Source organism: Oreochromis niloticus, linkage group LG7 (genome assembly GCF_001858045.2).
Source record: "Oreochromis niloticus isolate F11D_XX linkage group LG7, O_niloticus_UMD_NMBU, whole genome shotgun sequence".
NCBI classification, from domain to species: Eukaryota; Metazoa; Chordata; class Actinopteri; order Cichliformes; family Cichlidae; genus Oreochromis; species Oreochromis niloticus.
Genome location: NC_031972.2, coordinates 40,937,595 through 40,952,393, shown reverse-complemented (window position 1 = coordinate 40,952,393; position 14,799 = coordinate 40,937,595). Strand labels below are relative to the sequence as shown.

General features: G+C 39.0%; 1 protein-coding gene across 3 annotated transcripts; it reads right to left on the bottom strand.

Moving 5' to 3' along the window:
* Positions 1 to 4,479: 4,479 nt before the first annotated feature.
* On the bottom strand, positions 4,480 to 13,980 carry gtse1 (G-2 and S-phase expressed 1). Of its 3 annotated transcripts, none has more exons than XM_005454194.4 (12): positions 13,827 to 13,980; positions 13,516 to 13,555; positions 13,371 to 13,428; positions 11,633 to 12,281; positions 10,513 to 10,674; positions 9,018 to 9,144; positions 7,773 to 8,138; positions 7,162 to 7,216; positions 6,824 to 7,021; positions 6,476 to 6,701; positions 5,463 to 5,576; positions 4,480 to 4,830 (listed from the first exon to the last, which is right to left on the bottom strand). In XM_005454194.4, the coding sequence occupies exons 2-12, from the start codon at positions 13,535 to 13,537 to the stop codon at positions 4,744 to 4,746; spliced, it is 2,064 nt and encodes a 687-aa protein (XP_005454251.1). In that variant the 5' UTR covers positions 13,538 to 13,555; positions 13,827 to 13,980; the 3' UTR covers positions 4,480 to 4,743. The 3 variants fall into 3 exon arrangements, with proteins under 3 accessions (XP_005454251.1, XP_005454253.1, XP_005454252.1); XM_005454196.4 differs by having other exon boundaries at positions 9,018 to 9,141; XM_005454195.4 differs by having other exon boundaries at positions 13,746 to 13,900.
* Positions 13,981 to 14,799: the final 819 nt, after the last annotated feature.

Sequence of the window (14,799 nt, the reverse complement as noted above, 5' to 3'; positions counted from 1 at the left end):
CAGTTTTATGTTCAACAAAAATTCAGTGCCATCAATTACAGCCTGCAACTTCTGGAGTACTTTCCATGGTATTTTACTTAAATTACAGTGCTTTGAGTTCCCAAAATATAGTTACCAATAGAAACAGTAGAAGAAAGATGTCACATTTGTAAGTGTGTGCCCAGAACAGGTGGAATTCTTTGTTCATGCATGTCTCACTCCCCTATGTCAACATCTGTGGCCCCACATTACTAGATGAATTACATGGTAGGGTGTCCTCTCATGTACACATTCTCATTTAATGTTTTTTCTTTATTTTTACTACTTTCTACATTGTAGATACAAACTGAAGACATTAAATTTACAAAACAAGATATATGAAATTATGGAGCAAAGAAAAAAATGGATAAATAACTCTAAATATGTTTTATGTTTTTTGTCTCAGATTCCCGAAAGTAGCCACCCTTTGCTTTTTTGACAGCGCTGCAAACCCTTGGCCTTCTCTCAATAAGCTTCATGATGTATGACAACTGTTAGAATTCATATAATGGCAAGAAACAATCAGCTAAGTAAAGACAAACAACAGTGCATCATTATTTTAAGAGCTGAAGGTCATCTGTCCCCAAGTTCAGCTGCAAAAGCCATCAAGCGCTATGATGAAACTGGCTCACATGAGGACCGCCCCAGGAAAGGACGACCACTGGTGCTGAGGATAAATTCATGTGAGTCACCAGCCTCAGAGTCCCAAGTTAACAGCACCTCAGATTAGAGCCCAGATAAATGCCACACAGAGTTCCAGTAGCAGACATATCTCTACATCAACTGTTCAGAGGATACTGTGTGAATCAGGCATTTATGGACAAGTAGATCCTGCAGTGACATGCCATCCCATCTCCTTTGGTTTAGTTGGACCAACATTTATTTGTCAACAGGACAATGATCCCAAACACACCTCCAGGCTGTGTGAGGGATGGAGTGCTGCGCTAGATGGCCTGGTCTCCACAGTCACCTTACCTAAACCCAATCGATATGGTTTGAGATGAGATGGACTGCAGAGCGAAGGCAAAATGGCCAGCAAATGCTCAGCCTCTGGAACTCCTTCAAGTCTGTTGGAAAACCATTTCAGGTGACTAACTCCTGAAGCTCATCAAGAGAACACCAAGAGTGTGCAAAGCAGTAATCAAAGCAAAGGGTGGCTGTTTTGAAGAACTGAAAATATGAAACGTGTTTTGAGTTATTTCACATTTTGGTTTACTAAACAATTCCATATGTGTTCATTCATAGTTTTGATGCATTCGGTGAGAATCTACAATGTATTTAGTCATGAAAATAAAGAAAAACCATAAAATGAGAAGGTGTGTCCAAATTGTACATGTACAGTAAGAAAGAATTTACAGTAATCCTGCTAGGTACATTTAAGTAGCTGTGAATTACAATAAGTAGTTATAATTAGTTACTATTGATTTCTGGCTCTTTTCTACATCGTCTCTTTAGTCCTGTCTTCCTCACTCACCCCCAATTGGTCACATCAGACGCTTGCCCTCCCTGAGCCTGGTTGAGCTGGAGGTTTCTTGCTGTTAAAAGGGAGTTTTTTCTTCCCACGTCATCAACTGCTTGTTAAAGCACCGTGAGGTGATTGTTGTTGTGATTTGCTTCTATATGAATGAATTTGATATGTTTTTTAAGACTACCAGTGCAAATACCAGTGTTTATGTGTTATGTTTATAGCCAAGCCATTACATCAGTCAGGTTGTCACATATTAAAATTGTGAATTATTTAATTATGTCATTCATTAATAAATTGGTGACTTGCTGAGTGCACAATATGATTTGTTTTCTATTTTTATTATATTAATGTCACATTTGGTCTTTGTGACTATGAAAAGGTCTGCTTGCATGTGATAGATAACTGGGTGGGTAATGTCTAAGATGATTTTGTGTGAATGTAGCTAGGAGCTGCAAACTCTTAATGAGCAAAAAGGGATTTTAAATCTTGGAATATTTACATACACACTATATATAACAGCCAGAAGCACCTTAAATATGCAAAAATAATAAAAACAAAAAACTTAACACACTCTTTAACTGCAATTTAATCATAACAGGGAAAGCACAACCAATGCTGATCCACATAACCACGCTTTATCATGATTAAAGCTTGTAGCAGTGTTGATATTCCAGTCCATTTTTGTTTTGTTAAAGGCACAAAAAGGTTTTTTTAACATCTCGGTAGCTCTTCCCATTCTTTGTGTGAGTGTAAGAGATAGAATAAACTCCTCTGCCATAGAATCAACTGCTACCTGGCTGGTAAATGTGAGAATTTGAACTTAGTTAACCAAGAGTATTAGTTTACCCTGGGAAAAAGAATATTTTAATGCCACGTTAATAAATACATCATCTGTATTTCTACATGCACAGTACTTTTAACGTACTAAAACAAAAGTAACAATTCTATTCCACATGAAAGAAAACCACCTTAAATGACCTTTTTGTGTGAGTTTACAAAACCTGTATACAGCCATGTTGAATAAAGGCAGGAAGTCACTTTTTGTTTCAAACGTCCACTTTTAGCTCAAATCCAAATGTTCAGATACTAAAAACTGACTTGGAGTCAGTAAAGACGAGTGAAATCAATTGATTTCTACATAAAACACCAGGTAACACCAGTGAATTTTGATAGTGTATGAATATTAAAGGGACTTTGAAGGGTTTTTTCAAACAATAAGCAGCAAAATCAAGAGAAATAAAAGTACAATTAGTTGTAGAGACACTTAAGCAATTTCAGAATATTTTATGTAAAACATTTATGTTTGTGTACTCCACTGTAGGAAAGACTCCACTGATTAAAAACTCAGAATCAGTTGGATTATTAGTTTCTGAAGACAGAGAGGTGGTGGTCCAGTAATGTGCACAGATCCAGTACTTAAGGAGGATGACGATCAGAAGGACAGGTTGATGAGGGGAGCATTGTTCTCAGCCTTGTCCTCAGGATTCCACTTGATAAGCGGAGAGCTCAAATCAATCAGCTGAAAACAAAACAAAATGCACAGTTACAGAGCTGCTTTGGGTACAAGGTTACTGAAATCTGAAGCACCAAAGGAACAAACTGCCTCCCAGTGAAACACAAATCCGTTGAAATACTACATATTCAAAAAACCCTCATCTAAAATATTTTTGAGGGTTTTAAAAGGAAGATGTAGCCGTTACATTTCTGCTTGACTTCACCATCTTGCAGAACACGTTGAATTCTGGCAAAGTTGTTTCTTGACACTGGGCTGTAAATTGAGAAAGACAGCTGAGATTAGGGTCAGAATAAACCTTCTGACAATCAACAAAAGAAAAGAAATGCTGCTCTTTCACTGGATTTTTTCCTCACTCTTTGCAAACCAAACTGCAACATTGTTGTCAAAATTCTTTGAGCTTTAGAAACTACATGCTGACTGTGAGTCTGTAGTCTTATACTCAAATATACTGCTACAAAAAAAAAAACCTCACGTTATTATATTACAATATTTACCAGGTTTGATTTCCATCTGCAACTGCACGAATGAGAGTTTTTACAGACAGCGTTGGTGCTGCTGAGCAGGAAAGGCTTGCTCTTTGGAAAGCTCCATCGTGAGCTTCTGCTCTTTGGTTTTGAACAGAATTGATCTGGGCATTGCAAATTGCACCCAAAGCTTCAAGTGCAATTGCTCTGTCCATCTTGATGTCGTCTTGAAGTTGTAGTCCTTTGCTCTGCTCACTTCTACCTGCAAGTCCTGTGGCTCGTGTAGAATTGGGATTAATTGTTAAACTGCATTGCTGCACCTCCTGAGACACGCTGCAGTTTACATCATTTCTTAGATAAATCAACTTTTGACTTTTTGACCTTCCAATAGATGTGTTCTCACTGGAACTTCCTGTTCTTTTTTCTTGTTGTGAAATTATTCATCACCTCTTAGACTTTCACAACTGCACCCACACCCTGAATCTTGATAGTCACAGTTCTCCATAAACTACACAATTACTGCCTTGTAATTGTTGCAAAAACTCTTCAGAAACCTGTGTTTCATCACTGCAAGGGAGTAATTAAAACAGTAATCAAGGAAGTAAAGATGAGTGAGATCAATTTTTCCTCATACACAAACACCTTTTAACCCAAATCAAACATCGTCTGATTTTTACATAAAACACCAGGTAACTCCAGTGACTTTTGATAGTGTATGAATATTGAAGGGACTTTAAAATTATTCCCTGCATTGCAGAATATATTTATATACCTCCCTTTCATAGGTCTCCAGGTCTCAGTCGAGCGACACCTTTGTACTTCAAAGAATTTCTCCTCATTGATGATGAATCTGTCCTGTTTTTGTATCTAAAACCATGTTCTGCCAGTCACCTGTCAGGTCCTGATTCTGCAGTACACCTTTGACTTTGAACACATAGTCAAGTTGATCTATATCATTATCTATGCATATTATATAAATATTTGTTCTTCAAGTGAACTTCAGAAAGCCAGGATCACTTGAGTGTTTACAACATCATTAACAAGATTTATTCAAACAATAAGCAGCAAAATCAAGAGAAATAAAAGTACAATTAGTTGTAGAGACACTTGAGCAATTTCAGAATATTTTATGTAAAACATTTATGTTTGTGTACTCCACTGTAGGAAAGACTCCACTGACTAAAAACTCAGAATAAGTTGGATTATTAGAGTTTCTGAAGACAGAGAGGTGGTGGTCCAGTAATGTGCACAGATCCAGAACTTAAGGAGGATGACGATCAGAAGGACAGGTTGATGAGGGGAGCATTGTTCTCAGCCTTGTCCTCAGGACTCCACTTGATAAGCGGAGAGCTCAAATCAATCAGCTGAAAACAACAAATGCACAGTTACAGAGCTGCTTTGGGTACAAGGTTACTGAAATCTGAAGCACCAAAGGAACAAACTGCCTCCCAGCTTCCCAGTGAAACACAAATCCGCTGAAATACTACATATTCAAAAACTAAAAATCTAGTGGAGTTTGTCTTTCCTGGATATTGGACTGAAGGCATGGCTGCTTTGATCGATATATGGTCTTAAAGGGTACCTGTAGCCATTACATTTCTTCACCTTTGCCAGCTGTAGTCACTCAACTGGGCCTCTCTTAAGGGCTGGTAAAAGTAGTCATTACAGGAATTTTCCCAAAAATAACTGGGTCTGCTGTGTGGTACAGGTCATAAATTTGTTCTTCAGTTTAGGTGAGAACATTTGGTGAGAACAAATGATTTTGTATTTCAGTTTACAGGTGTGTGGCATATCAGTGATCACAGGTTATACAATTAATAATAGTGGGTGGGAAAAGTGAGTGTTCAAACAATAACTGAAAGCACCATTAACTATTCTCTTAAAATTCCAATTAAAACACCCCAATAATTCTTAATGGGTATATGAACAAATTTAAATAGACTGATAGATTCTGAAAAGGTCTTTGGAGGATATCCCCAGGTGAGGTGAAAGTTACCTGAGTTGCATTGCAAGTCTTATTGGTCCGGATCAGGTCAGGGGTGTTGGTCAAGTCAATGAGCAGCTTCTCTTGAGGAGGCAGGGTGGGTGGTGTAAGATCCAAAAGGAGAACCTGAGGAAAAAAACAGAGTGTGAGATGATCATCTCTGAAGTTGCTCTGCAGCTCCAGCAGATCAGACTGAACAAGTGATGATGCAAGAGTCTGACTCTGGACAGCAAATGAACTTGTACTTTGAGTGTGTGGCAACAATTCATTATAATTAAGATGTTTTCTAAACCATGATGAAGCAAGTTATACAGCTACAGAGCATCTGAATCACCTGGTCATCTGTCAGACTCCAAATAATTTTAACCCCAAAGGAGTCGATACTAGAAGATGACCTGGTGTTAAAGTAAAAAAGGAGACTTGTGTAGTATAACCCTTTGGTTATATCACCATATGGAATCAGAGTACCAGTGCTTGTTCCTGTTATGCACTGGAACCTGAAGATGTGGAGGAAACATTGGCTAAAGAAGAAGCATGTTAAGGTCTTGGATTGGCCTAGTCAGTCTCCAGACCTTAAGCCCATAGAAAATCTATGAAGGGAGGTGAAGGTTCCAGTTGCCAAACATCAGCCATGAAACATTAATGACTTTGAGAGGATCTGCAAAGAGGAGGGGGACAAAATCCCCCCTGAGATGTGTGCAAAACTTGTGGCCAACTACAAAACAGGTCTGACCCATGTGACTGACAACAAAGGTTCTGCCATCAAGTACTAAAGCGTGTTTTGCAAAGGGATCAAATACTTATGTCCTTCATGAAAATGCTAATTAATTTTTTGGAAATGCACTTTTCTGGAGTTTTTAGTTATTGTTCTGTCTCTCACTGTTCAAATAAACCTAGCATTGAAATTATAGACTGATCATTTCTTTGTTAGTGGGCAAACTTACAAAATCAGCTGGGGTTCAAAGAATTTTTTTCCCTGACTGTAGCTGGTGTATTATGATGGTAAATACTGTGTGACCTCTGACCTCCTGTGTCTTGCTGTTGCTGTCCTCTTTAAGCTCCCGTTCAATCAGGTTTTCATTGGGCACCAATTCATCCAGAATCTGTGCTCCAGGATCTATGGGCTCTGATTGGTCAGCCTGTTGGCTGTTTGAGGGTGTGGTGGTAGGGGGATCATCCTCTAGACAGAAGGGCTGAATTTCAGGTGCATCTACAAGCTCCTCCTCCTCCTCTGCGTTGGTGAGAGTGGGGCTGCACACACACACACAAAAGGAAAAAAAAAACCCCCAGAATGATACACCTGTATGTGAAGTCAAAGGAGCAACCGGGTGATCTGCAAAGGACCAGTTAGAAGGCAGCCTCTAGCATCTTACCTACAGCTGTGCTGCTTGGTATATGAGGTGGGGACAGAGTCAGAGAGGGCTGGAGGTTTGGGCGTTGGAGAGGGAAAGAGTGAAGCCTTGCGTCTAACTGGAGTGGGGAGGGCAGAGGGGCGCCGTGGCTTCATCTGCAGTGACTTGCAGGTGATAGCAGAAGGCGTTAGCGGACCAGCAGATGGCTTTTGAAGAAGACTAAAAGAGAAGGAGTTTACAGTATCACTGATCTGTCAGGTAACATTCAGCTCCAACAACCACTCGATCAAAGACTGAAGGAACAAAGAACCCAGCAGAGATTTATCAGCATCAAGAATTATACGTGTACCACCATCTACCTGTCCATGCTGTTAAGTGACATCAGCCTCTTTGGCTTCAACACCTTTGAGACATCTAAAGACAAAACAAAGACAGTGAGACAGACATGTCAGAGTGTGAAAAACTGAAGCTGAAATACTTGCTTTCAAAAGATTTGAACTCAAATCAAATTAACAGTTTTCTCAAGGCATGTTATTACTGCAAGGCAAACACTTGACAAAATTAAAGAGAAAACTATCAGTGAATCCCCTACAAGTAGCACTTGGAAAGGAAGAAGCCCTTTTAAAGCCTGGTTTATAGTCACTACACTGGTTGTTGCAAAAGCTAACTGACATCACCAAAGCCATGTAACTATTTATACTGCCACTCAGAGCATGCTGATCTTTCACCAGTGAAGGAAAAAAGCCCACATTATCAATGGTAACTGAGTAAAAGCCGTCAAAAAGGGAAGGAAAAAAACCCCAAAACACTAAACAAAACAAAAACTGGATTTTTTTTAACCCCGGGAAAGAAGGTCAGTTTCACTCAATTTATGAGCACTGAAATCCAAGTTAGATGTTAGTCCATTATTTATAATTTTTAACAGTGTGAACATGTCCAAACATCTCAGAGTTAATCATGACTTTCTCACCATTTGCATGGTGAACTCCTTTGCCTGCTGTGCTTGGTGTAGGTAGGACCACCGCCTCAGGTTTAGATTTGGCCTTCGGTCCGCTCTGCAGCCGACTTGTGGAGGAGGTGAGGTTAGATGCAGGTCTTTTGGGGGGAGTGGCTTCAGCTCTCTTGTGAGGACTGGATTTGGCATCTTTGCCACTCTCTGCCTCAGACAGCTTCTTGACCTGTGTCGATATTGAGCGGCGGCCAGCAGCAGAGGAGGACACCGACTCTGCAGCACTGTAGATGGTGGACCTGCGTGGCCTGCTGAGGCTGTTCACATTGCGGGGTGCTGGGCCAGTGGAGCTGCTCAGACTCCCGTTCAGAGTAGACTTCACCTTGCCTGAGAGCGACAACAGATGGTGAAACCAGGGTAGACATTTAACCATTTAGCCGTACAGTAAATCTTTAAACTATCATCCAAATAAAACCTTTGCACGTACTCATCCAGGCCACAGATCAAATCATTTTCAGACTACCAACCAGAACCAATCTAAGCTAGTTGGAGAGAACACCTTATGTTTACAATTTCCAATTTACTCTGACCTAGAGGACCTCCCTCCACAAGCATATTTAAGACACTCATCCTTCTTCAAATGCTGCGTTCAGATGTACCCACAACATGTAAACTCAGAGTGCAAGTTGTCTGAAATCAAATGTTAACTTTCTGCAGTCTCTCTGTTTTAGTGTTGTTGCACTGTGTTCTACTGACTACAATATCAATTCAGGGGATTTTACAGTAATTCATGCTTCCATCTGATAAAAAGCTTTAAGGAGATATTCTTTCCAACAGGACCTACACACAGTGCCAAAACTACCAACAGATGGAGCATGAACTTCTTTGTGACAATACCTCAGACTGTCTATGAGATATTTTCAAGAGGATGAAAAACAGTCAGCTCAAAACTTCAGACGAGCTTAAAGCTGCTACAAAAGAAACCTGGGCTTCACCAAAGCCTCCACATCACAGACTGATTCAATCATTTTTCCCCCAAGTAAGTTTATTAATACAACAACTACTACTACTAATAATAATAATAAACGTCTAATAATTTTAGATGATTTCTGATTTTCATGAGCTAATAATCATAATTAAAACATAATTAAAGCTTAGCCTTTTCAATTAAACTAGAGGAAAAATGAGCCGTCACAGTATTCCTTTTTTTTATTTTTTAAAAAACACTAGCATGTAGCTCCTGTTACCATTACGCAGTGAGCATACCTTTAGCTGGGGAAAGAGAGATGCTGGAGTTGAAGCTGGATACAGATGAGGATGATGAGGACGTGTTCTTTCTCCTGGTCTGAAGAGGCTGTGCTTTCCCACCTGACAGGTTCCTCACGCCACTCTGCTGGAAGGAAACACAATCATGACCAGTGATTTTACATATTTATCTATGTTTATCTTTTATATGTAGTCCATGGGTCAGACCTAACATTTGTTTACCCACTACAGACATTGCAGTCGGTTTGTATTATAAAGGTCTTTCCTTGGAATTATTAAAAGTGACCTAAGATAATTCTCAACCATAAAAAAAGTCCTGTTAATAATTACAGCAATGTTATTTTAATTAAGTTTTCAAAAAAATGTGTTCACACAAACATAGTTAAATGCATTAAAAATATATAGGAGTGGGCACTGGTTTGTGGAAGCTGCTATGTTGTCATGCCATCATGACTACAGTGGGTGAGGTGGACATCACTGTTCCTCCTAATTGTGTTTTATGTATGTGGCTACAGACTGGCCACACCCCTTAGAAGTTACTTTTAATTTAAAAATCCCAAATGGCTCTTTCACAATATCTGACAATTTAACATTTGTACATGTGGATAATCACTTTCTCATTACGTCCTTTTTTCTCCTCCTCCCCTGCTCTCTTCTCCTCATTTCCACCTCATCCTCTTTTCCCAAACTGAAGTCAAAGCTCTCCTCTAAGTTGAGGATATCCTCAAAAAACTCACCTCAGTATTGCTGAGGTGTTGCAGTATTGCTATACTATTTATGGCCTCCTCCAGAATAAATAGACATGGACACATTGACAGCAGAGGTAAGCTGACAGCCTACTCACTACAGTTGAATGGCAATGAGAAATGTTTGTCATACAGAGGCCACCATAGCTAGGATTATGCATTTGAATTGGTAGGGGTAAGAAAACAAAATTCATTTGAATGCAATCTACTGACATCTAGTGATGAGATTTCACACATTGTTCTTTTAATGATTCATAGTTAAAAATGCTATACTATAAAAATAAAAAAAAATGGGGGAAATATAAGCTTGAACTCTTGTTTACTGTAGACCAGAGGTGTCAAACTCCAGGCCTCATGGGCGGGTGTCCTGGAGGTTTTAGATGTGTCCTTGATCCAACACAGCTGATTCAAATGGCTAAATGACCTCCTCAACATGTCCTGAGGTTTTCAGAGGCTTGGTAATGAACTAATCATGTGATTCAGTTGTGTTGACCCAGGGAGATATCTAAAACCTGCAGGACACCGGCCCTTGAGGCCTGGAGTTGCCCACCCCTGCTGTAGACTCTGATGCTTCTACATAACTCGTATGAAATTGTTTCAGCTCCATAATTATTGTTTTTTTTTTTTTTAACCTCATTTACAAAGTGAGAAATAAAGTCAGCAGATAAATATCACTCAAAGTAAACAAAATGTTTTTCCCAATCAGAAAACACTTCACTGAACTATTTGCACATGCAGTTTTCCTTTACCTTGGTTGGCCGAGGCAGTGTGCGTTTTCCTAACAGACTGGAGTTGAGGGAGCTATCACTGATGTCGGAGGCCACGCTCGCTGAATCGGAGAGCAAATCCTCAGAGGACTCTGCCCTGGTAGGGGGACAAGACGACGGGCTTTGCCTCCAACTGCCCACTGCCTGAAACAGGTAATAGGTAACAGATCATCAGTAATCTGTTGATAGGGCGCTTTCAAGCCAACAACTTCTTAGCAAACTATCTACACACAAAATAAAAAATTTAATAAAAGGAGAAAAGCTCATATAAAGTCAGTTCTGGTTGTGTTTCTGTTTTTGTTTATTTTATTACATTTGCTTCCTGGTTAGGAATCTGTTTCATCTATTTATTTTTGCTACTTTAATATGTCTTAAGAAGATTTTCTAGGCAGGATCACTTTATGAACTGGTTTAATACAAATTTGTATTAATCTGTTATGTAACTCTACCATCACACTTGCATCTATTGAATGGTTTCTTTAAAACAAAGGTAATGTATAAATAAGCAACAAGCTTTTTAAAACAGGTACTGGAGTGTTCAGTTTGCATTTTAAAGTATTACGATGCCAAGTACTTATTTGAAAATGCACCTTTTCCATTTTAATTAAATTCACTGGAAATGTTTACAATCTGTTTTTTAAATGTTGCTTTTTAACAGTATGTTCAACAAATATATCAAACATTTTCCATTCAAGGAATGAAGCAGAAAATAAATACTGCTTGTATTCTTCAGCCATTAAAAATACCCAAAATAGCCATGATTCTACCATGGAAATGACTGCAAGGGCTCAGGAACACTTCCAGAAATCTTGGAACCATTTTCTGTCCCAAATCCAAAGTTATTGGATATTATATTAACACATGATCCAGAAACGCTGCTCTATTCTCAGAGTCGAAGCTATACAGAGAAGCCTTTGATGTGACACGCCTCCACACCACCATGCAAATGCAGTGGAAGTGTGTGAGGAGAGGCGGGTTTGGAGAAGACTGATTCAGAGAAAGCCTATTAGGCATTTGTCAAAGGCTGCTTCCAGAAAACAGCGCTAAGCCTGTGGCTATTTTTATACACCGATACTGAGTGAATTAAAAACTCAAATCTTACTCTTTTGGGTGGTTGCAGTTTGGTCTTTTCCACTCTGCTCTTGTTGGTTGAACAGGAAGTCACTGGGATGGTTGGTTTGCTTGGCAGCACAACGGCAACACCTAGTGCAGATTTCCCTCGAAGTGCAGTTCTGGGCTGAGCTTTGGCTTGGATCACAGGGCTGCAGGTGCTGAGTCGGCCTTTTGAAGTAGGGCGGGTAGATGAAGCTGGGGTGATAGTGGGGCGGATAGATGAAGTGATGCTGGATCCGCTGCCTCTCTGCAGTTGGCGCTGGATGACGGGCGGCAGCTGCTTCAGTGGACTGTCCTGCACACAGAAGGTCTGTCGTTTGTTTGGGCTGACTCCACTGGTGGTCTGAGCCAGGAGACCAAGTCTGGTCTCAGCATCCTCAACAAACTCCTCTTGCTCAGTCATGGTGTCCATGGTCATACTGGTGGTGTCTCTGTTCTCATCGTGTGACACAGTGCTCTGCAGCTGACTTGCTAGTCTGTGGGCTTCCTGACACACAGCCTCCAGCTGTTCTCCCGTCAGCGGGCTCCAGGTTATGCTATGGTTCTCAAGGGGAGACGCCACACTAACGGAAATGCACTTCTCCTTATGACTGACTGGACCAACAAACACCTCATCTTCATCTTCATCACCTCTAGAGCTGCAGAGCACAAGGACATTAGTGCATAAGTCACAGCAAGAGGAACAGACAGTTCACAGCAATTAATTATAATGGCAAAACCAAAGTAAGAAAACTTATTTTGCTTGAAATTAATAAGATATGTTATGCACTAAAGTAGTTTGAATTAGAAATCACACACCCAACAAACTTTAGAGGGATTTTTTTTTTTTTTTAAACCAATAACTCAAGGTCTAATACGATACATTACAGAGCTTAAATCTAAAATGAATGATCGTATTGAGGGTATCCTTAGAGAAACTTGTGTGTCCAGGTCAACTGCCATCCTGCCCGGCCAGCAGGGTGACGACAATACCCATCCGCATTTTACAGTTGAGGGTTAAAATGCGGAGTTCCTTGACGGCTTTCACTCAGTTAAAACTGACTTTTCTTAAGATACCTAAGGATGTTCAGAGTTTTGCAAAAGTTGTTGAAATTCACTTAAACTTATTTACACTAGAAGAAAACAGAACTATTGGGACACATGTTGTTTTACTAATTTTATATTGTTCGATAGATTTAATGGCTGTTTTACATTCTTGTTAATAGTTTATTACTTTGTCAATTTGACTTTTTGTGTGGGTTTGCTGATTTCAGTTTAGTTTTCATTAGCTTACATATTGTCTGCTATTATACTTACTTTTATTATTAATATAGGGGGCGGAGTTGGTCAGAGGCAATATTTACAGAGTTCTGAATATGATTTACAATACTAACTTTTTATGTCACGTAGACATCCTTATCTTGATCAATTTTACACTAAGTCGCCGAATCACAGACAAAGACTAAAACTTTGAACTTTTCTTGTTAATTTCAGTCAGCAGAAGTGTTTTTCCCGAAAACCTAGTTTCAGTCAACTATAAAAACCTTTACTGTAGCACAGAGGTGTGCTGCAGATCAAATCCTGCATGTAAACCTTATTAGTGCAAGATCATATGTCAAACACGTCTTCTGGATGTTGGCAGCCGGACAATCAGAGGATATTGTGGAAATTTAAATGCGGAAATAAAAGAAAAGCGCGTGACTGAACTCCTGGCAGTACCTCGATAGAAACTCTCGTGTGATTTTTACCTGGCAGGCGACAGAGACACATCAAAGTCAAACTTCTCGTCAGGCAGAAAGAACACATCTGCTGAGACACAATCAAAGTGATTAGTGATGAAACGCTTAAAAACACACGGTATAAATGCCTGACGGTCACTGAATGCTTACTCACCGCTGTTAGATCGACAGTCCATCCGTAAGCTTGTTCGTCTCTGAAAACAGATAAGACGTGGAAGTTTAGTACCACAATAATCTAAAAACATTCAACTTTACACCAACACTGACAAACAGTGAAACCAGCGAATTTGGAAACGAACATTTTGACTATCATGCTAACTTTAACGTTAGCTCTTTAGCACTCCACCTATGTCAAACAGTAACGGACACGAGCGTAAAACTCACAATTTAAAGATTCATTTTGGATGATTTTATGGTCCAACAACTTCCATGGAGAAAATGTTTTATTCGAGTTAAAATACAAACCTCTATTTCCTCCGAAACCTCATAAATCTTTTTTGCTTCGCATTCAAACAGCGACGTGGAAGCAGACAATTTCACAAATAATTCAAATCTGCTGCGCTGCTTGTCACGTGACTCATAGATACACCACTATTGGTTTAAAGACTATGACGGAGTCTTCGGCGACATTCTGGGGGTTGTAGTCAAAGCGAGCTAAACCTTGTGTCTGAACAATTTCCATTTACCATCTATGACTTTGTTTAATTTAAATTCCATTTTAAAAATTTGTATCCCAACAAAACAACTCATATGAAAGTAATACAAATGTAATAAAAGTTTAAAAAAAAGACTCTTAGCAATTAAATTAGTTTTTCTTTGTATATTTTGAAATTAAAGATGTGCATGCATTGAATAAAATTTAGATTAAAAATGCAATTCTTTTACAGTTCTTTCATTACAAGTTCTACAGTATTCATTGGACTGCTACGTAACATGTAATGGTACTCTACTGCTTTTTAACCCTTTAAGACCTACCATAGAACCAAGTCCACCAGAGCTTATATTATATTTTTACATGCTGTAGTGCCAATTTTGGGAGCATTTCAAGTTGATATACATCAATACAACCATTATAGCCCAAATTTTAATAATATGTATGCATTAAGTGCATAGTAATTACATAAATTGCAAAAAAGTGCAATAAACTACAAAAAAATTGAAAATCGTTTTTGTTTTTTTAACATATATTTCTAGTTAGAGAAATTTAAGAGGCTTATCCCTCAAAACTGTAAATACAAAAAAGTTGCACAAAATAGTTTCCCACCACAGGAAATTTATTTTAAGTGTCTTCATAGTTTTATTTTTGAAATACACCAATTTTTATATACTGCAGGAAAAACGAAAATAAATATTATAGTGCAAATTTGCAAAAAAGCAGCATATGCATCAAAATAAACTATTTCCAGCAGTGCAATTTGAGTTCTAAGCATCCCAGAAA

Coding starts and splice junctions, on each gene's coding strand:
- gtse1 (XM_005454194.4), bottom strand. CDS start 13,537: ATGGACTGTCGATCTAACAGCG. Junction 8,139..9,017: donor CTCTCTTTCCCCAGCTAAAG/GTATGCTCACTG, acceptor TGTCGCTCTCAG/GCAAGGTGAAGTCTACTCTG. Junction 7,217..7,772: donor AGGAGTTCACCATGCAAATG/GTGAGAAAGTCA, acceptor TTTTGTCTTTAG/ATGTCTCAAAGGTGTTGAAG.